General features: G+C 43.2%; 1 protein-coding gene across 2 annotated transcripts in view; it reads right to left on the bottom strand.

The window, feature by feature from the left end:
- Positions 1-23,282, bottom strand: part of LOC126298221 (L-threonine ammonia-lyase) — a 209,988-nt gene that overhangs the window by 88,578 nt on the left and 98,128 nt on the right. For both annotated transcript variants that reach the window (XM_049989526.1, XM_049989527.1), the window contains one exon: positions 9,419-9,535. In XM_049989526.1, coding sequence (XP_049845483.1) covers positions 9,419-9,535 — 117 coding nt within the window. The remainder of the gene's footprint in view (positions 1-9,418; positions 9,536-23,282) is intronic.

The following is a 23,282-nucleotide window of genomic DNA, read 5'->3' as shown; positions in this document are numbered from 1 at the left end:
AACATATGCTAGGCAGAGAGGTCGGCTTTCTCAGTTTCCGATTCCTGAACTGTGTTTTATGCTTTCGCAGTGATGAGATCAGATCGCTTCCCTTCTCCATTTGACATGCAGATGGCAGAACTGCATCCAGTGCTTCAATATGCACGCGGGAATAAATCATATGACCATCGCTCCTTGAACTAGAAGGCAGGAAGACCAAAGTCGCTGCATGAAGCATACCTGGAAAGTTCACAGCTGCTGTGACTGATGTGTATCATGTCGCCAGGATTTCATTGTGACATGCAGAAAATCTCTGTGATATCCCCCAGACGTCTTTCGTGGCAGTAAAAGAGATAGGACTACTTTGAGAGCTTTTTAACTTTTTCTTACGGGGTGTTAGCTGTGAGTTTTGGTATAAGTATCTCACCGCCTTCTGTGGATTATTACTAAACAGTGTAACTTTTTTTCAGAAAGATACCATCTTTCTGGCAGGTTCTGACACTTGATGGAGAATTGCTCAAAGTCTCATCACTTTCTGGCATGTGTACTGCAATATCATGAACAATGAAAAGTACAACAGAGTAGACAATTACTTATTTTTTGAACTTCTTTTCAGTACTTACTTTCATTTTAATGCATCTGTTCTAAGTATCGACAGACATTATCACTGTACACAATCACTTACGAAGACTATCGTATGCGTTATAACAGCAGCAGCAACTCTAGTTAGCACCTACATATAGATATCAACAAAAGTCTATTAAACTGACATTTTCTTACTATTTCAGAAGGACAATTCCATTGATGTTTTACCTGATCATTAAATTGATCGTGGAATCTTCAGTCAAACTGTGCATCGAAATCTTCCTAACACCTAATAGACATTGTGCCTTCCGCAAATCATGTCGGAGCTACACACTCATACTTATCACTAGACCGCGGATTTTAGGTAAAAACTTATTTTGTTCCTGAGTTCCTATTTCATAAAAATTTGTACTTATGTTTTTCATGACTGTTTACATTTAATAGCCTTAATTCTACAGGACACAACAAAGGCTATTTCGACGTTAGTGCCTATTTTTGCCTATTTCGGCTTTAATATCCTAAAAAGTGCCTATTTCATCGTATAAGACAGTGGCTCCAAGTTTTTCCACACTATACGACAGATGGAAAAAAATATTTTCTGTCCAGCGTGCAGCAAGGTGGCCAGTTGGTATGCGCTCATGCTTCGTATTTTCGTTCTTTTTTTTATTTTTTTATATCGCTATCCCTGTTAATACCAAATACTCCTTACAGGTGTTTTATTATTCATATGTAAAAAATAGATCACGGATCTTTAGGTTAAAACCTATTTTTTTTTCCTAAGCTCCAATTTGGATATAAGTTGGTACTTATGCGTTTTATGACTAACTAAACTGAATACCGTTAGTTCTATAGGACCTAAAATTGCGTATTTCGACGTTGACGCCTAATTTTGCCTATTTCACCATCAAAATCCTAAAAAGTACCTATTTCGTTAATCTGGCACAGAGTTCTTGTGTTTTCAAAGATTAGGAAAAGGAAGTAAACTTAGGGCCTTACGTCTCGTCGAAGGCTAAGGTCGTTAGAGACTGTTTACAATTCCTTTGCTTGCCTTACTACACCAACAGCACTCGGCACGGTTGAATAGTCATCCATACAAGTACGCGCCGAGAGCGACAGTGCTTAACTTCGGTGAGCGAATGGGAACCGGTCAAAGATTTGAGTTACACATTAGAATCGAACGTGGGAGTACTAAATGTTATATTTGAAATTATTTCGTTCGTAGGATTCTGGCCAGCTGTTTATTTTCGCAAAGAAACGGTTTCATAGGCCTTAAGCTGAGCACGGATTAAAAAATCACAATGTTAATAGTAGACGCCCTCTATAGCTAAATTACTGCCCTTCGCGCATTTTCTCGCTGCTGTCTACAGGCAGTCCTATCAAACTACTCAATTTCGCGAAAGGTATTATACGTGAATTTCTGTCAGGTGCCATATGTCCAGCAACGAGTACAGTACTTCCCATACCGCTCCCATGCACCGCAGTAAAAGGAAAAAAAAAAAGAACAGGTCATCGTTCACTTTTTCCCAGCGAAAACAAAGCAGTACATTGTGTAGCGACCGACATGTTAAGTGTTACTGACGTTCTAAATGCAAAATAAATTCTAGTTTCTGTGTGAGAATACTACGCCATGCCGAAAACAGCTAGTTCAAAGTCTACTCATATAAGGCAGTGGCTGCAAGATTTTCCGCATTATACAACAGATGGGAAAATTATTTCCTGCCAAGCATGCAACAAGGAGGTTAGTTGATGTTTTTCTTAGACTTCTTATTTTCCTGTCACTTAGGATTCTTTTTTAACTCTATCCCTTAGTAATACGAAATATTCTTTATATGTGATTTTAAACTGAATTTCCATTTTCTCTCGTATTAGGTTTAGAGTGTTAAGAAATCTCACTTAACTCAGCATGCAGATGGAATCGCACATACAGCTAATGTTGAACGAAAGTCAAAATTGAAGCAAACTCTTTTAACCAACAAATCTGGTGAATCCTCCGAAAAAAAGTAGTTCTGCAGTGATTTGTGTCATGCACTTGTGGCAGCAAACATCCCCTTTCGGAAACTAGAAAACCCTATTTTCAGAGGTTTTCTTGAGAAGTACTGCCATCAGTCTATTCCTGCAGAGTCAACTTCACGTAAGAATTATATCTGGTGAATCCTCCGAAAAAAAAGTAGTTCTGTAGTGATTTGTGTCATGCACTTGTTGCAGCAAACATCCCCTTTCGGAAACTAGAAAACCCTATTTTCAGAGGTTTTCTTGAGAAGTACTGCCATCAGTCTATTCTTGCAGAGTCAACTTCACGTAAGAATTATGTGGATTCAGCTTACAATGCTGCATTGCACAGAAAACGAGAAGATGTTGGAGAATCTTGTATATGGATTTCTGTGGATGAAACTACTGACAGTCTTGGCCGTTACATTGCAAACCTGATTATTGGCAAGCTAGATCCAGATGCTCCATCCAGGGCTCTTTTGATTTACTCAAAACAACTTGCAAAAACTAACCAACAAACAATAGCACAGATTGTGAACAATGGGCTTAAGGTGCTATACCCAAACGGAGTGGATGAGAATAAGATGCTTCTTGCCGTCACTGATGCTGCTGCATATATGATAGCAGCGTTACAATCATTAAAAGTATTCTACCCATTGATGTTGCACGTAACTTGTGTAGTGCATGGGATCAACCGCACAGCAGAGCAAGTAAGGCTACAATTTCCTAAAGTAAATGAAGTAGTGTCTATGGTGAAGAAAATTTTTGTTAAGGCATCATCAAGAATACAGGCATTCAAAGAACAGCTTTCAGATGTCCCATTGCCGCCAGAGCTTGTTGTCACCCGCTGGGGCACGTGGCTGATAGGACCAGAATACTATAGTACACATCTCTCAGCTGTCCAGAAGGTGGTTGGAAATATACCGGAGGATGCTGCCTCCGTAACTGCAGCAATGGAGTTACTCAAAGATTCTTCTTTAAAATGGGACTTATCTTACATTAGGGCCCACTAAACATTTATGGCAAGAATAATTTCACAATTAGAAGGCTCAGGGAGACCAATCTACGACAATATTTCTTTGCTTGAAGAAGTCAAAATGAAAATTAATGAAGCGCCAGGTGAAGTAGGGGAAAAAGTACGGGCAAAAATGCAAACGGTTTTGCAGAAGAACACTAGCCTGAAGGAGTTGTGTGCAGCTGCCGACATACTTAGTGGAAAACACAGCACTCCTGACTGCAGCATTCCTGTCCAACATGTGCCGAAAATGAAGTACGCCCCTGGCACATTTGTTGATGTAGAACATTGTTTTTCAGCGTATAAATTGATTCTGACTGACAAGCGCCACAGTTTTTCACTAGAAAACCTAGAAAAGATTTTGGTTATTTATTGTGAAGCCAACTATGCTCAGAATTTGTGAAACTACGAATGTATTAATTAAACCATTGCCACATCTTTTTTACGGAGATCTTTATCTTGGAGGAACTCAAAAATATTTGGAGCTATGTTCAACATTAATGTTGTAGATTGCTGTGTTCTGTAACTGTGTAAATATTCATTCTCCTTGTTTTAATGACTAACGAGATGTTCATACTGTCAACACTGTGTATTTTAATTTTTTCTGCATCATTTTTGTTAGAGCCTATTTTAGGTTTTATATAGCCTAAATGAACTACTGAAGGAGCCTATTTTAGGTGCCTAAAACACACTTTTTTACGACCTAAAAATCCGTGGTCTACTTATCACATGACAGCTGGCTGGAGTGGCCGAGCGGTTCTTGGCGCTAAAGTCTAGAACTGCGCGACCGCCATGGTCGCAGGTTCGAATCATGCCTCGGGCATGGATGTGTGTGGTGTCCTTAGGTTATTTAGGTTTAAGTAGTTTTAAGTTCTAGGGGACTGATGACCTCAGAAGTTAAGTCCCATAGTGCTCAGAGCCATTTTTTTATCACGTGACAACATCCGACACCTTTGAACGTTTCTTGAAATCTGTCCGTAAAGAGCGCTCCTATCCCATACTTAACAGCATTTTCATTAACACATTGTGCCTTTTCTCAGAAATCAGGTATTATTAGAGTTTTCAATAAAAGTATTTAAATCTCTGAAGCAAAAACGGACTATGGTTCGAGATAGTTTTGTGGGTATTTGTGTATCGTCGCAGGCTATTAGGGTTACAAAATGTTTAAAAAAAATGGTTCAAATAGCTCTGAGCACTATGGGACTTAACATCTGTGGTCATCAGCCCCCTAGAACGTAGAACTACTTAAACCTAATTAACCTAAGCACATCACACACATCCATGCCCGAGGCAGGATTCGAACCTGCGACCGTAGCAGTCGCGCGGTTCCGGACTGAGCGCCTAGAACCGCTAGACCACCGCGGCCGGCACAAAAATGTTTACTTACATCTACAATACACGGCTAAATGTGTTGCTATTTTTCGAAACATTCCCCTCAAACATTTATGGGGAATTTCGAAACAATGGCGAAGGCGGATACTGAGTACCAACACTTGATACCACTTTCTCACCGAAGAGGTTATCGCCTTTGGCGATCAACCCATGTATTTCAAGTTGCTACTTCCATCCGTATTCATTCTTTGTTTACTATACTGTAGGTTTCCTTCCCCTTCATCCTTGACGAAGTAGCCCCTGCCTAGGACAGAGATATTTTAGCGTACAGGTGTTGCTATCTTTCCCGTCGGCTTTTCCACTTTTCAAGTAAATACTTGCGTTTTTACGAACTCTGTAATGGTAATTTATTAAATATAACTCTGTTCTGTTTTTTTATACATTTAATGTTTAAGAAGTCATTTTCAGAGTCCGTTTTGCAAAATTAGTATAGCATTTACAACAAATTTCGCTACTCAAAACCAACTAAAGGGACCTACTTGTTACAAAAATTGGTCGTTAGTATGTCGGGATACGTTCTCATGGATTTGACCTGCTTGTGCTAGGTTGCGGTGCAGGAAGGTGAGACAGATCCGGTTTGAGTCCGTGCGCCAGATAAACGACGGATGGGCAGGTTCACCGATCAGCACGACTGCCATCAAGTAATGGACGTTCTCGCACATCAAGTAAAACATGTTTAAAATTCTCGGTCATCCTAGGAGACTTGCGCTGAGATATCTTAATTAGTACAGACACGCATTCTTGTAAGCAACAGATTAACGGGAAAAAAGACTATCAAAATCAGAAGCAACATTCCTCATCGTGCCCCAGCTATCAACAATAAACGATCTGCATTCACCAAGCAAACTGGCGCTGTGGTTGAAACACTGAATTTGTACTCGAGAGGAACAGGTATCAGATCTGATACACGTTACCTGTTGTTTCCTAAATCACTTCAACCGACACCTGTAAAGGCGCAGCTTATTTCCTCCCTTACACTTTGTCTCCGTCCCTATTGACGTCGAAATTGACGAAATGCTACGTCTTATTCTTCCTTCCTGATCTACATCTCTGTCTCTCATTACCTCAACGTTCAGCTCTAAGCTTCCTTTCGAACATATTTCACAGTGTTTCCTGATTTTGGCATATCATCCCATCCACAGAGAAGTATTTAGTGACGAAGCAATGGTTGATGGCTGATTTTAGATAAAGATGGAGAAAAACATGAGTGAACTATTCTACATTCTGACATAAAAAGTGAAACACCCGGAAGATATGATCGGATGTCACTAACTTCATACACGCACACACCATCGATCTGTGTGTCGTTGATAAGCAATTCAGTTCTCCATAACAAGTAGAACGGCCAAGAAAATGCATTAGCTTTGTTCGTGTTTAATGTTGTTACCAGGCCTGATAGGATATACAGGGTGATTAAGCTGTCCCTATCGATGTCGTTTTATGCAGCCCGTAATGTTTTATCTAGCCTTCAAAACTAAGAGCGAGATTTTCATATTGTCTCGCTCGCTACGTGCAAACTACTAGATCTACAGAAAAAATGAACAGGATATTTTTGTAGGAAATTTAATGTAGTTAAATTTTGTACTGCGACACTTTTTGGCTAGAGGTTTTAATTTTCGAGTTATTCAAGAAAAAAGTATAAAAGTGACCTTCAAACCCACCCCCCACTCCCACACTCAGTCCCCACTGGTCAAGATTTCTAGTACGTTGTTCATGGTACTCCCTTCAAACAATGTGAAAAAAATTGCGACTACAAGAATTATTTCCCACATTCTACCATTTTTGACGTCATTAACTGGCCTCATTAAGCCAACGGCTTAGTTGAGCACTTACATATTGTAAAATTGACATTTGCGTAAACTTTACCTTAAAATTTTATGAACTATAACAGCATAAAGTAAATAATTACATCGATGTATTCGTCAGGCCTTCTGATTACGAAAGTACTGTGGTTGTAAGGCTTAAGTTTGGGTCGAACTGTCAACGTAATTAGTTTTGGCGCAACGTTTACAAAAAGCGTTTTTATTATCCTCGCGAGTATGTTTAAATTAATAATGTTAACGAAATAGCCGACTATGCTGGAGGCGATATATCCCAATCAATAGATACCAAAAAAGGTCTAACATCGGGAATAGTTCAGGAACTGGGAAAGTTTTTTGCAGTGGTTGGAGGGAGTGTCACGAACAACATACTATAAATCCTTAATGGTGAGTGATAAGTGTGGGGGCGAAGGTGCGTTTGAAGGTTATTTTTGTACATTTTCCTTGAATAACTCGAAAATCGTGGCCTCCAACGAAAATGTATCCCAGTATAAAAGTTAACTACACTCCTGGAAATGGAAAAAAGAACACATTGACACCGGTGTGTCAGACCCACCATACTTGCTCCGGACACTGCGAGAGGGCTGTACAAGCAATGATCACACGCACGGCACCGCGGACACACCAGGAACCGCGGTGTTGGCCGTCGAATGGCACTAGCTGCGCAGCATTTGTGCACCGCCGCCGTCAGTGTCAGCCAGTTTGCCGTGGCATACGGAGCTCCATCGCAGTCTTTAACACTGGTAGCATGCCACGACAGCGTGGACGTGAACCGTATGTGCAGTTGACGAACTTTGAGCGAGGGCGTATAGTGGGCATGCGGGAGGCCGGGTGGACGTACCGCCGAATTGCTCAACACGTGGGGCGTGAGGTCTCCACAGTACATCGATGTTGTCACCAGTGGTCGGCGGAAGGTGCACGTGCCCGTCGACCTGGGACCGGACTGCAGCGACGCACGGATGCACGCCAAGACCGTAGGATCCTACGCAGTGCCGTAGGGGACCGCACCGCCACTTCCCAGCAAATTAGGGACACTGTTGCTCCTGGGGTATCGGCGAGGACCATTCGCAACCGTCTCCATGAAGCTGGGCTACGGTCCCGCACACCGTTAGGTCGTCTTCCGCTCACGCCCCAACATCGTGCAGCCCGCCTCCAGTGGTGTCGCGACAGGCGTGAATGGAGGGACGAATGGAGACGTGTCGTCTTCAGCGATGAGAGTCGCTTGTGCCTTGGTGCCAATGATGGTCGTATGCGTGTTTGGCGCCGTGCAGGTGAGCTCCACAATCTGGACTGCATACGACCGAGGCACACAGGGCCAGCATCCGGCATCATGGTTTGGGGAGCGATCTCCTACACTGGCCGTACACCTCTGGTGATCGTCGAGGGGACACTGAATAGTGCACGGTACATCCAAACCGTCATCGAACCCATCGTTCTACCATTCCTAGACCGGCAAGGGAACTTGCTGTTCCAACAGGACAATGCACGTCCGCATGTATCCCGTGCCACCCAATGTGCTCTAGAAGGTGTAAGTCAACTACCCTGGCCAGCAAGATCTCCGGATCTGTCCCCCATTGAGCATGTTTGGGACTGGATGAAACGTCGTCTCACGCGGTCTGCACGTCCAGCACGAACGCTGGTCCAACTGTGGAGCCAGGTGGAAATGGCATGGCAAGCCGTTCCACAGGACTACATCCAGCATCTATACGATCGTCTCCATGGGAGAATAGCAGCCTGCATTGCTGCGAAAGGTGGATATACACTGTACTAGTGCCGACATTGTGCATGCTCTGTTGCCTGTGTCTATGTGCCTGTGGTTCTGTCAGTGTGATCATGTGATGTATCTGACCCCAGGAATGTGTCAATAAAGTTTCCCCTTCCTGGCACAATGAATTCACGGTGTTCTTATTTCAATTTCCAGGAGTGTATATTAAATTTCTTATAAAATGGTCCCGTTCATTTATTTCTGTGGAACTAATAGTTTGCGCGTAGCGAGCCAGAGAATATGAAAACCTCGCGCAATGTTCAGAGGCCAGATATACATTGCGGGTTACACAAAACGATATCGGTAGGGGCAGCTGACGCACCCTGTATAAGGAGCGCGAACAGTGTCAGGTGGTGAGTGATCACTGAAGTTCACGGAGACGCCGCGTACTAGTGACAGCGTTATCAGCAGCTCACAGTGTTTGAGCGGGGCCTTCCTGTGAGTCCCACCGACTGGTCGAATCGCGCTGTATCCAGGCTTGTGGAACTTTAGGATGTAGCACTGGGGCGATGTTGGAGGGAATGTGAGGGCAGGCATACTCGTCGCCAGTGTTCCACGTCTGACTCCCAGGACCGACCGACCGCCGTGTCATCCTCAGACAATGGCGTCATTTGACTGCGGATTCTTTTTGTCCTTACTTTCGAACAGATCACTGCAGCCCAATATTTTACATCGATTATTGATCACAAAGTATTACTAGCACATTAACAAATGTTTAACAGTAGAAAATGGTCGAGAATGTTTTCCTGTGTAATAGAAAAAATATTATCCACTACTAGTTATTGGACAGTGAGAGTTGCTAGTGAAGCGTGACAGTGATATATATAGCTATCCATAGATCTTAACAGCAATGCACATACATGTTCAACTCACCACGCACGGCGTATACATGACGCCAGATTTTATTTTGAATGCGGCTGATGTGACTTCTTCGAAGTGTAGCTGATGTGGTGTTTCCTCTGAGCACAGAGGATCGAATTCATCCGCCACCTGAAAAATAATCGTAATCACTTTAAACATTGCACAAGCTCAATTCCTGGGGCTTGGTCTTGGCTGAATGCTTATAGAGAGGAGTTAGCATGGTGGTCCCCTACACTCTCCAACCTACTGCGACGTCCATGGCATTCTATTCGTACACGTAACTTATAAACGTACGTGGCATCGGTGAGAAGAACCTGTTTCCTTAGTACATATGCTTATAGTTAGGGGCCAGTACGCTACAGAGGAAGCTGGCTGAAAATACGTCTACCACGTTATTATCCATACATGGTCGGGTCGCAAGGACCGTGATCACTCCAATAAAATACGTGATTACGTGCATATAGGTTTATAATGGCAATATTACTAATGCTTTTAGAAAACCATCAGCATAGCATTTCAAACTTCAGCACAACTAACGCATTGCTGGTACAACACATATGCCTCCTAGTAAGTCTATGTATAGACATCTACCAATTGTAACAGAAATGTAAGTGCGTTTTCAGCTTCGTGTGCAGAAAACACGACATAGTAGTCTACCTAAATATATTTTTTGCAGTCTACCAAGCACATATGAGACGTGAATCCTACCGAGTCTTCGCTAGAAGTAAGTGCCACAAAGTCTCTGATGAAAACCAGCGGGAACCATGGACAGGTGGCATGTTCGGCTAGTTAAGCACTTCTTAAGATGGCCCAACCAATCACAGTTGGCCATCCTCCCACGCTGCCTGCTTTTACTGTTATTTTTCAGTATAGTCTGCGACTGTTTGCTGATGACGCTGTAAATGTGGCGGACAAGGTCGTCTTTGAGTGATTGTATAAGTACGAGTATACGGGATGACTTGGACATAATTTCTGTTTGGTGTGATGAACGCTTTAAATGTGGAAAAACGTTGGATATAATTTCTGTTTGACGTGATGAACGCTTTAAATGTGGAAAAATGTAAATTAATGCAAGTGTGTAGGAAAAATAATCATATAATATTCGAATTCACAATTAGTGGTGTGCTGTTTGACACAGTCACGTAAGTTAAATATATAGATGTAACGTTGCAAAGCGACAAGAAATGCAACGAGCAGGCCGGCCGAGGTGGCAGAGCGGTTCTAGGCGCTGCAGTCTGGAACCGCGCGACCGCTACGGTCGCAGGTTGGAATCCTACCTCGGGCATAGATGTGTGTGATGTCCTTAGGTTAGTTAGGTTTAAGTAGTTCTGAGTTCTAGGGGACTGATGACCTCAGATGTTAAGTCCCATAGTGTTCAGAGCCATTTGAGCCATTTGGAACGAGCAGGTAACATTGGTTGTAGGGAAGGCGAATGGTTGGCTTCTGTTTATTGGGAGCATTTTAGGAAAGTGTAGCTCATCTACACTGTGTAAAAAAGTTAAAGGATCGCTTTTTAGAAAAACTGTAATTGTCTCTGATTGCGACGCATAAGTTTCAAATTTGGCGAAAAGGTGCCGACAACCTTCCTCTGCAATGGCGGAAAAACGTAGCGCCCTAACCGTCACTCTCGAACTCGGCGATGCTTCAGACAGCAAGGCGTCGACACATGCGAAAAAAAGGCCACAGCTTAGAAGTTTCTGCGAGCTGTAATGTGGCTTAATGATGTCATATTGGCAACACATTTCACCACAATTCTGCCCAACGTCACTCAGGACGTGTCACACTATGGAAGGGTCGTCACAGCCCCTCCTACCCACGTTTCACCCCTTCTTTTCTCACCTCTGGGATAGAGATCAGAACTGCGACCCCCAGCGTTGAAATCACGCTGTTTTCTTAAGGGTGGCCAAGCAAACATTTCGAACACGCCACCTCTCACAATCTACACGAAAAGGCCTAGGGAGCGGAGTAGAGGACGTGAGTGAAACCAACCATTTCCCAGGGGCGTAGATTTCCACATATTTCGCGGTCGAAAACGACATTTCGCAGTGCGACGAGCAACAGGTAGACTCTCTTGACGAGCTTCGACACTGCTGACATCCTCAAGCGTTTGGCGGACTGCATCCCCATTGAACATGATAGCACCCTTTTGGAGTGCAGCACGACCACATTTTTGCTCTCGTGTACAAGTTGGAACCAGTAGGGACCGTTCAAAACCATCCGACGCAATTTGAACACGTGATTAGACACAGCAAAGGGTGCTTGTGCTTTCTTAGCGCTCCTGTTTTGCGCCACCCCTGTGGCGTGATCACGGGGTAGTGTAATGTTAACATGTGAATGAATAAAACGACAATGGGTCCCTCTAAAGATTCCCTTCCCCCACCCCCCATCCCTAATTTGCCAACGCCCTTGGTGCTACCGATGCTTTGCTGAGCACATTACAAATGTACCTGTTGGAAACTTCGACACCAGTCCAGCCTTGCGACTACTATAGCGCCTGAAAGTAGGCAAACCCCACTTAAGGTGTGTCGAACGGGCTGCCTTACAAACAGTAGCACACAACAAGCCATTTACTAGGCTCTAAGCACTATGGGACTTAACATTTGAGGTCATCAGTCCCCTAGACTTAGAACTGCTTAACCCTAACTAACCTGAGGACATCACACACATCCATGCCCGAGGCAGGATTCGAACCTGCGACCGTAGCAGCAGCGCGGTTCCGGACTGAAGCGCCTAGAACAGCTCGACTACGGCGGCCGGCGCACTTACTAGTGTGAGGGAACACTGAACTGCGTGCAGCGACCTCTCATGATTAAGAGGTCAAACATTCTGTTTCGTTCTTTTGATATGTAAGCAGTTGCTTGCAACTGGGTGCACAGCCAAAACTTCGTTGAATGCAAAATAAAAATTAAATGGACATAAAAACAGCCAAGGCAAGAACCAAACTTCTTTCAAGAAGTTTATCATGGCTATTGACCCTTATGCAACTAAAACTGCTGAGGACATTTAGAGAACCGCCATTTGCGACAGACTACTAAACCATCTTACTGTCAACAACATACACCTCATGTAAGGACTACGAAGACAAGATAAGCGAAATTAGAAATTCTGGAAAGTTGTGATAAGATCTTATGGGACCAAACTGCTGAGGTCATCGGTCCCTAAGCTTACACACTACTTAATCTAACTTAAACTAACTTACGCTAAGGACGACAGACACACCCATGCCCGAGGGAGGACTCGAACCTCCGACGGGAGGGAGCCGCACGGACAAGAAGCCTGAGACCCCACGCGGCCAGAGAAATTAAAGCCTTTGCGGAAGCATATAGATAGTCGTTTTTCGCTCACTCCGTTTGCGAGCGGAATAGGAAACGGGATTAGCAGTAATGGCTTGTGGAGTACATTTGTTTGTCGATTTCCTTTAATTTAATTCCTTCTTTCTTGCGTCAATCAGTCTTATCACGATCTTAACCTACTACTTCTCTCTGTCAACTTTAATTGTAATATATGTATTACTCTAATTACCTCTATTTTCTTATTTGTAGAAACTTATTTGATGTGAACTCTTTGCTAGCCACCCTTAGGAAAATCATTTGGTGTTCTTACTGCTCGCATACCTACACTGGTGTTCTGACCTAATGGATGGTCACTTCCGAGATCACTACTACTGTTTCAGAACATCAGTGATAGACTTAGGAACGTAGATGACACATTGGGGCAACGTTTGTTTTGTTAAGAAACATACTACTATTAATCAGTCGCTTAAGAGTTACACGTTTGAGACACATGCAAGTGTATGAAAATAAATAACAGTAATTGTACGAAAACAACTTTTTGTAAAAGGCATGTTCGAATAAATTCATACATGTGTTAAAGCAGTATTCCATGAACTCCATTAAATACTTGATACTTTCGCAGAAACGACCATACAGTTTTTCTAAGCATGACAAGATTATTTTAAAGCTAGTGAAACCCTCAGGAAAACAGCTCGTGTGACAGCTGGTGGCATAACATGACACTCATGGTATACAGAGCGTAAGCAAGTTAATGTTTACAGATATCTCATGTTCGGAAACCGGTGCTCATTAATCCGACGAGTGGTTATTCTGTTGTACCTCTCTTTACAGGGAGCTCAAATAATTTGTAAGCTATGCTGTAACCGGAGGAATTAAATGCCGGACTGGCTCTTTAAAGGCTCCTTGTTATAATAACCCGTCATTTCTGTAGGTGAATTGTTTGACTCTTATGGTGAAAAGACATAAAAGAGAAAAAGAGACCGAGAGAGAGGGAGAGTGAGTGAGTGAGTGAGTGAGTGAGTGAGTGAGTGTGTGTGTGAGTGTGTGAGTGTGTGTGTGTGTGTGTGTGTGTGTGTGAGAGAGAGAGAGAGAGAGAGAGAGAGAGGAGGGGGGGGGGGGGAGAATTTGTAGTTGTTTGTCGCCATGGCAACATATGAAAATCTAGCAGTTTATAGTTACTTTGCTATTGTGAACTGCTTTTCTAGCTCACACATGTACACACACACACACACACACACACACACACACACACACACACACACACACACGGACCGATGATCTCGTTGTTTTGTCCCCTCCCCCAAATCAACCAACCAATTTACCCTCCCCCTCCCCCCCCCCCACAAACACACACATGGAGAGGTTTCGCACAGCCGTTACTGAGAAGGAATTATGAAATATTCACCGGATATAAAATATAATCATGGATTCGGATTATCGAAAGGATTACGAACCAGATGACCGCAATCATGGGTTGAGTGCGTGCATATTCAATTAGCTGGTCTACATCTACATCTACGTGATTACTCTGCAATTCACAATAACGTGCCTGGCAGAGGGTTCAATGAACCACGTTCAAGCTGTCTCTCTACCGTTCCACTCCCGAACGACGCGAGGGATAAACGAGTACTTAAATTTTTCTGTGCGAGCCCTGATTTCTCTTATTTTATCGTGATGATCATTTCTCCCTATGTAGGTGGGTGCCAACATAATGTTTTCGCAATCGGAGGAGAAAACTGGTGACTGAAATGTCATGAGAAGATCCAGTCGCAACGAAAAACGCATTTGTTTTAATAATTGCCACTCCAATTCACGTATCATGTCTGTGGCACTATCTCCCCTATTTCGCGACAATACAAAACGAGCTGCCCTTCTTTGTACTCTTTCGATATCACCCGTCAGTCCCACCTGATGTGGATCCTACACCACACAGCAATACTCCGGAATATGGACGACAAGTGTGGCGTAAGCAGAGTCTTTAGTAGACCTGTTGCACCTTCTAAGTGTTCTGCCAATGAATCGCAGCCTTGGGTTGCTCTAGCCATAACATTGTCTATGTGATCATTCCAAGTTAGGTTACTTGTAATTGTAATCCCTAAGTATTTAGTGGAATTTATAGCCTTCAGATTTGTGTGACTTATCGCGTAACGAAATTTAGTTTATTTCTTTTAGTACTAATGTGAATAACTTCACACTTTTTCTTTCTTCAGGGACAACTGCCACTTTTCGCACCATACAGATATCGTATCTAAATCGTTTGCAATTCGTTTTGGTCATCTGATGACTTTACAAGAAGGTAAAGAACAGCATCATCTGCAAACAATCTAAGATGGCTACTCAGATTGTCTCCTACGTCATTAACATACATCAGGAACAATAGAGGGCCTATAACACTTCCTCGGGGAACGCCGGATATTACTTCTGTTTTACTTGATGACTTTCCGTCTATTACTACGAACTGTGATCTTTCTGACAGGAAATCACGAATCCAGGCTCACAACTGAGGCGTTATTACATAGGCACACAGTTTGGTTAGAAGAGGCTTGTGAGAAATGGCGTCGAAAGCCTTCTGGCAATCTAAAAATATGGAATCAATTTGACGTCCCCTGTCGATAGCACTCATTAGTTCATGAGTGTTAATAGCTATTTGTGTTTCGCAAGAACGATATTTTCTGAATCCGTGCTGACTATGTGTCAATAAATCGTTTTCTTCGAGGTACTTCAAAATGTTCGAATACAGTATATATTCCAAAACCCTACTGCAAATCGCAGCCTTGGGTTGCTCTAGCCATAACATTGTCTATGTGATCATTCCAAGTTAGGTTACTTGTAATTGTAATCCCTAAGTACACGTAATTCAGCGGATTTCTCCTACTTCCCTTTTTGGGTATTGGTGTGATTTGAGTAATTTTCCAGTCCTTAGGTACGGATCTTTCTGTGAGCGAGTGGTTGTATGTAACTGCCAAATATGGAGCCATTGAATCAGCATACTGCTGATATGGAACGTGACCGGTATACAATCTGGACCAGAGGCCTCGGCTTTATTAAGTGATTTAAGCTACTTTGTTACAACTAGGATATCTACTTCTATGTTTCTCATCTTGGCAGTTGTTCTTGATTGGGATTCAGGGATATTTACTTCGTGTTCTTTGGTGAAGAAGCTTCGGAAAACGGTGTTTAATAACTCTGCTTTTGTGACATTATCATCAGTGACTTCACCGTTGTTATCGAGCAGTGATGGTACTGATTGCGTCTTGCCACTGGTGTGCTTTATGTATGACCAGAATCTCTTTGGGTTTTCTGCCAGATTTCGAGACAGAATTTCGTTGTGGAAATTATTAAAAGCATCTCGCATTGAAGTACGCGCTATATTTCTAACTTCTGTAAAACTTTGCCAGTCTTGGGCATTTTGGGTTCGTTTAAATTTGACATGCTTTTTTCACTGATTCTGCAACAGCGATCTGACCCTTTTTATGTACCATGAGGGATCAGTACCTTCACTTATTAATGTATGTGGTATATATCTCTCAATTATTGTCGATGCTGCCGGCCGGAGTGGCCGAGCGGTTCTAGGCGCTTCAGTCTGAAACCGCACGACTGCTACGGTCGCAGGTTCGAATCCTGCCTCGCGCATGGATGTGTGTGATGTCCTTAGGTTAGTTAGGTTTACGTGGTTCTAAGTTCTAGGGGACTGATGACCTCAGATGTTAAGTCCCATAGAGCTTAGAGCCATTTGAACCATTTTTTGTTGTCGATGCTATCTCTTTGAAATCATTCCACAACTTTTCTGCGCTTACATGGTCAGATCGGAAGGAGTGAAGACTGCCTTTTAAAAAAGCGGTAAGAGCATTTTTATCAGCTTTTTAAAATAGATATACTTTGCGTTTCTTTTTGATGGTTGTAGGTATGACGGTATTTAGCTTAGCAGCAACTGCCTTGTGGTCGCTAATCCCTGTATTCGCCACGATACTCACTATTTGTCCAGAATTATTTGCTGCTAAGAGGTCAAGTATGCTTTCGCAAGCATTTACGCATCGATTAGATAGGCAAATTTCTCCCAGAAAAGTAATTTTCTCTGCGATTCCGAACCGATCGAAGTGTTGCCAGGGACAAGTACCACGGGATGAAAATATCCAGATAATTTTGAGAGCGCTGGATGTCAATTTTTTTAAATAGTTCCAAGATAGCGAGTTCGTTCAAACAGAAAAAAGGAGTTGTTCCATTCAGACTTGCTTCTCGGCCACGCCGTTGTTGAACAACACCCTTTCTTTCTGCATCTCTTGATTGGTAACACTCTGGCCTAGCTAACGTAAGAAACTTAAGTCCCCTATGCTGTTCAGCAATACAACAGCAGGAGAGGTTAGCTAACGTCCCATGTAAGGTTGGCAGAAGAGAGGCAAACTGAATAAGAAATAAAACTGATGGAGACACCCTCTCTAACCCCTCTGGAGCAGTATCTAATCGCGGTTGCCTGATTTCGGTTCATCGTGAAGATGGGCGTGCAAATCTGCCACAATCTTACTTACAACATGTTCTGAATTTCGTTACCTGGTGATGGGAACTCACCATAGTAATTCGGTCGCATAACAAAAAGATGCAAGCGATTTCCGGAATTGCTGTAAGAACACGCACTCATATCTGCAAGCAGCCTGCCACCAGCACGCCGATGCTTCCTTGGTAAGCTACTCGCCTTCGTTCTCGTATCCTCATCGAGTATTAACTTCTTACAGGGTGACAGACGAATAGCGTAATTCTGCCAGGCCCGCTGAAGTGTCCGAAAAAATGGTTCAAATGGCTCTGAACACTGTGGGGCTTAACATCTGAGGTCATCAGTCCCCTAGAACTTAGAACTACTTAAACCTAACTAACCTAAGGACGTCACATACATCCATGCCCGAGGCAGGATTCGAACCCGCGACGTAGCGGTCGCGCAGTTTCAGACTGGAGCGCCTAGAACCACTCGGCCACAGCTGCCAGCTGAAGTTCCCGAACATAGATGCTGTCAATAACCACGTGAATGGCTTTTTTTAGGTCAGCAATGGTTTTGGGGTTATTACTGTACAGGTTGTCTTTAGCACAGCCCCACAGAAAGAAGTCGCATGTATTAATATCCGCATGTATTAATACCCAAGAGCCATGTTGCGATCCCCAAAGTGCTCCTTCAGAACATCAAATACTCTCCTACTTTGATGGGGTCTAGCTCCGTCTTGCAAGAACCACAGCTTGTCAGGGTCACATTGTATAATGGGGATGAAATCGTCTTCCAAAACCTTCACGTACCGTACGGTAGTCACCGTGCCATCAAGGAATATCGCACCGAGGATTCCGTGACTGGACATCGCACACCACACAGTCACCCGGTGAGGCCGAAGAGACTTCTCGATCGGGAAAAACGGTTTCTCAGTCCTCCAAATGCGCCAATTCTGTTTATTGATAAATCCATCCAAATGAAAGTGGGCTCCGTTGCTAACACAAACCATACTAATACCCGTCATTCCCCCGGCCGTGCAGTTTGAACGTCCTAAGGCAAAGTTATGACGATTTTATTTCATATACACTACTGGCCATTAAAATTGCTACACCACGGAGATGACGTGCTACAGACACGAGATTTAACCGACAGGAAGAAGATGCTGTGATATGCGATTGATTAGCTTTTGAGAGCATTCACACAAGGTTGGCGCCGGTGGCGACACCTACAAGTGCTGACATGAGGAAAGTTTCCAACCGATTTCTCATACACAAACAGCAGTTGACCGGTGTTGCCTGGTGAAACGTTGTTCTGATGCCTCGTTTGAGGAGGAGAAATGCGTACCATCACGTTTCCGACTTTGATAAAGGTCGGATTATAGCCTATCGCGATTGCGGTTTATCGTATCTCGTCATTGCTACTCGCGTTGGTCGAGATCCAATGACTGCTGGCAGAATATGGAATCGGTGGGTTCAGGAGGATAATACGGAACGCCGTGCTGGATCCCAACGGCCTCGTTTCAGTAGCACTCGAGATGACAGGCATCTTATCCGCATGACTATAACGGATCGTGCAGCCACGTCTCGATCCCTGAGTCAACAGATGGGGACGTTTGAAGGACAACAACCATCTGCACGAACAGTTCGACGACGTTTGCAGCAGCAAAGACTATCAGCTCGGAGACCATGGCTGCGGTTACCCTGGACGGTGCATCACAGACAGGAGCGCCTGTGATGGTGTACTCAACGGCGAAACTGGGTGCACAAATGGCAAAACGTCATTTTTTCGGATGAATCCAGGTTCTGTATACAGCATCATGATGGTCGCATCCGTGTTTGGCGACATCGCGGTGAACGCACATTGGAAGCGTGTATTCGTCATCATGGCGATCACCCGGCGTGATGGTTACACGTATCGGTCACCTCTTGTTCGCATTAACGGCACTTTGAACAGTGGACGTTACATTTCAGATGTGCTACGAGCCGTGGCTCTAGCCTTAATTCGATCCCTGCGAAGCCCTACATTTCAGCAGGATAATGCACGACCGTATGTTGCAGGTCCTGTACGGGCCTTTCTGGATACAGAAAATGTTCGACTGCTGCCCTGGCCATCGCATTCTCCAGATCTCTCACCAACTGAAAACATCTGGTCAAAGGTGGCCGAGCAACTGGCTCGTCACAATACGCCAGTCACTACTCTTGACGAACTGTGGTATCGTGTTGAAGCTGCATGGGCAGCTGTACCTCTACACGCCATCCAAACTCAATGCCCAGACGTATCAAGACCGTTATTACGGCCAGAGGTGGTTGTTCTGGGTACTGATTTCTCAGGATCTATGCACCCAAATTGCGTGAAAATGTAATCACATGTCAGTTCTAGTATAACATATTTGTCCAATGATTACCCGTTTATCATCTGCATTTCTTCTTGGTGTAGCAATTTTAATGGCCAGTAGTGTAGTTCAATAACTGTCACCCTGCGCCGGCCGGTTCTAGGCGCTACAGTGTGGAACCGCGCGACCGCTACGATCGCAGGTTCGAATCCTGCCTCGGGCATGGGTATGTGTGGTGTCCTTAGGTTAGTTAGGTTTAAGTAGTTCTAAGTTCTAGGGGACTGATGACCTCAGAAGTTAAGTCCCATAGTGCCCAGAGCCATTTGAAAGTTTTTTTTTTTTTTACTTTCACTCTGTACTTATTTCCATCAGATTAATTCTCTCTGTTGGGTACTTGAATTTGTTCTTACTGTCTGTTAATAGGGTGGTATATGAAAATTTATTGACAGTGGTGTCCTTCGGTTGCTACAACCTTTCCCCACTTCTTGGGAAACAAATGGATTCCGTGACAAAAAAAGTTCTTCTGAGGTAATCCATTTATGAATCACTTTTTCAGATAGTCCAAAGTTGCGAGGTGTTGTTAGGAAGGCAATGCCTCAATAGGTAATCTGAAGGGCCAATGTCTGGTGAAAATGGGTGGGGGGTAAGACTTCCTATGTAAGTCCTTTCAAGGTTTGCTTCACTTGGTTTGCAACGCGCTTTGGCATTGTCATGAAGCATAATTAATTTTTCATGTCTCTGAGCATATTGTGGGCATTGGCTTTAAGTACGCCACTCAAATTGAATAACTGTACTTAACTGTGCTTAGTAGCGTTCAGCATTCACCGTCTGATCCTCTTGCAGCAGCTCATGTTATACCTCAGCCATCAGGACGCATTTTTTCACGCATCTCAAAATTATTGCCTTGGAATAGTTGAAACCAATCGCTACACGTTGTTTTCCACAGAGCATGTTCTGCATACGCTTCCACTAGCGACCGATGACATTCGGATGCAATTTCTTGAGGAGACAGTAAAAGAGTAACACTTCCCGCAGATGCTGTTTTATAGGTACAAAACGCGATATGTTCAACGAGCTAAATAGATATGTTCTTTCCACTTCACTAGAAAGTCACACAGGGTGAAAGCCTGGTAGTGGACTGTTAAAGGGGCCTCGTGTCAAAAAAAAAAAAAAAAAAAAAAAAAAAAAAAAAAAAAAAAAAAAAAAAATAAAAAAAAGGTTCAAATGGCTCTGAGCACTATGGGACTTAACGTCTGAGGTCATCAATCCCCTAGGACTTAGAACTACTTAAACCTAACTAACCTAAGGACATCACACACATCCATGCCCGAGGCAGGATTCGGACCTGCGACCGTAGCGGTAGCGCGGTTCCAGACTGAAGCGCCTAGAACCGCTCGGCCACAACGGCCGTTGGCCTCGTGTCGCCGTCCGCTGTGTTGCACTAGGACAATTAATGTGTCCTCTTCGCCAATAGTGAGAATTAATTCGAGTTATATGTATATATGCATGTATATATTATACACACAGTAATTTTCCTTAAGGTCTGGAACGAACCCTCACCGTTATATTCTTTGCTTGCTTTTACGCGTTATTTTCCCGTGGATAACTTGCTTGTGTCAATAGTAGTCCAGAATTGTGAATTCTAGACTTTTCCCATACTTGAGTCTGCCTCGTCTTTTCCCATACGTTTGAGATCAATATTTGAGTTTTGGTTTTGGCTGCAGAATCTTTGATACCCCTCTGTAGCGTTCGCACTGTTCCTAAAGGCTAACACACGCCACTGTTGAAACACCTGCTGTAGGTTGCGATCTCTGATGCTGAACGTTCAAGAACAAGACAGGCGGATCTTTAAGGTAAGCTGTAATTCATCTGAAAAATTGCACGAAGGAGTGACAGTGTTGCGAGTATGCTCGTGATTACTGATAGGCATGAATCATCCTATTTCCACATTAACTTGGAGTTGTCACATGAGCGGTTAGAATATGATGAACTGAATACAGATACGGATAGCTGCGACCAGTCACTTACGAAATATATGTTTATATTCATAAATTAGCTTTCGGAACTAATATGGGACAAGCAGATGTTATATATTTATTTTCGAAGCGACTCGTTGAGTACAGGCTTGCGGCAGGGTGGACAGTATTGTTGTCAGTATCCGCCTGTCGGCCACAAAATTAATCACCGTTCACCGTTCACAGCTTGTTGGAAGCATGAATGTCCAACAGCTTTTCATTTACAAGTAGTTTCGCTGTCATTCGTCTACTTTCAACTATACAAATAACAGGAACACGTGAATATCCAACAAGTCAGAGCAGTAGTTGATTTCCCATAGCTCCGAGTTACGAGCATATGAAGCAAAAAGTAGAATATACGTGTAGCTGGTGATGTTATGGCAGTTTTCAGAAAAAATATTTCAAATAAAGAGAAGATAATTTAAAGCCTTACATACTGCATACAGCATCTCAATATTGCCGAAGACAGGATCAAACTCGCATTGTTGAGAACAATAACACGACGCCTTGACTGTGTTACAGTAGTTAAGTGGTATCTGCGTGACTGTGGAACATCTGCTGTCACACGGTTCGTGAAACAGACAAAACAGTGACTCTGGGAACCATGTCACGCAAAATGTACAGTGCATAACTCGGCAGCCTTAACAGTGTGTCTCTTTTCATACATGTAGTCTTGTGCGCAGTCTAATTTTAGTAGCGTCTGGACGAACTAAAGATTGGTTAATCCAGCCAGGATGACATCAACCGCTATTTTTTCATCCAATATTTCGTCTTATTAAATTATGATCTTCAGAATCAACAATTATTGAAATAAATACGCATAAAACATATTAACTTTTTTAATAAAGCACTAAGAAACAGTTTAGAGCACAAGATGTGATTCAATGCAGCCTCAAACACGTACAGTGATATTATATCATTTTCAACGCATGTAAAAGGAGCTTCATCAGATTCATTTCACTGATGAGGAGTTTAAACTATTTTCTCATTTCCTTAGTCGCACATTCCTCCCAGTACATAGGACGAAATACCGTAAATTTAGGGTATAGCACTTTAGTGAAAATTTGCGAGATCCTAGGAAGGAGAGGAGGATTAGAGTGTAACATCCCGTCGACAACGAGGTCATTAGAGACGGAGTGCAAGCTAGGATTGCTGCAAGGATGTGGAAGGTAATCGAGTGTGCCCTTTCAAAGGAACCATTTGCCTGGAGCGCTTTATTGAAATCTCGGGAAGCTTAAACCTGGATGGGAGGTTCTAGGATCGGCCTGGACCTCCGGAAGCAACTAGCTCGTAATTTCTCTTAAACAAGTCAGAGGAATCCGTTACCGAAGAACACAGCATATTTCTGCATCTTTCATTTCGAGGAGCTTTGTAGTCGCTGTCTGTGATGATATCTATGATGCCAAGAGCAGTTAAAACAAAACAAGAAGAAGTTGACAGAAGCATACAATTTACAACGAATGCATTAATAACGTACTGTAACTGAGGAAGCCTGAGGTGGACATCAGTGGCAGACGAAACCCATATACCTGAAGGAAATCTAAGGCAGGAGCTCAAACACTCGCGTAAATCAGTCCTCCGCTTGAAATATCCTATGTCAGCCCACGGATGCATGCAAACTCCGTTTTATCCTTATTTTCTTTGTTTGTTCCAATAAACATTTGCATCATACAGGTTCTTCGTAATTACAATACTTACTAACGCATAACTAACTGATCTAATATATATTAGATACGAAAACGAAGACATACAGGTTGTATCATAA

This window comes from Schistocerca gregaria, chromosome X, assembly GCF_023897955.1.
Source record: "Schistocerca gregaria isolate iqSchGreg1 chromosome X, iqSchGreg1.2, whole genome shotgun sequence".
Taxonomy (NCBI): domain Eukaryota; kingdom Metazoa; phylum Arthropoda; class Insecta; order Orthoptera; family Acrididae; genus Schistocerca; species Schistocerca gregaria.
Note: the sequence above shows the minus strand (reverse complement) of the source record. Positions and strands in the feature narration are given on the sequence as shown.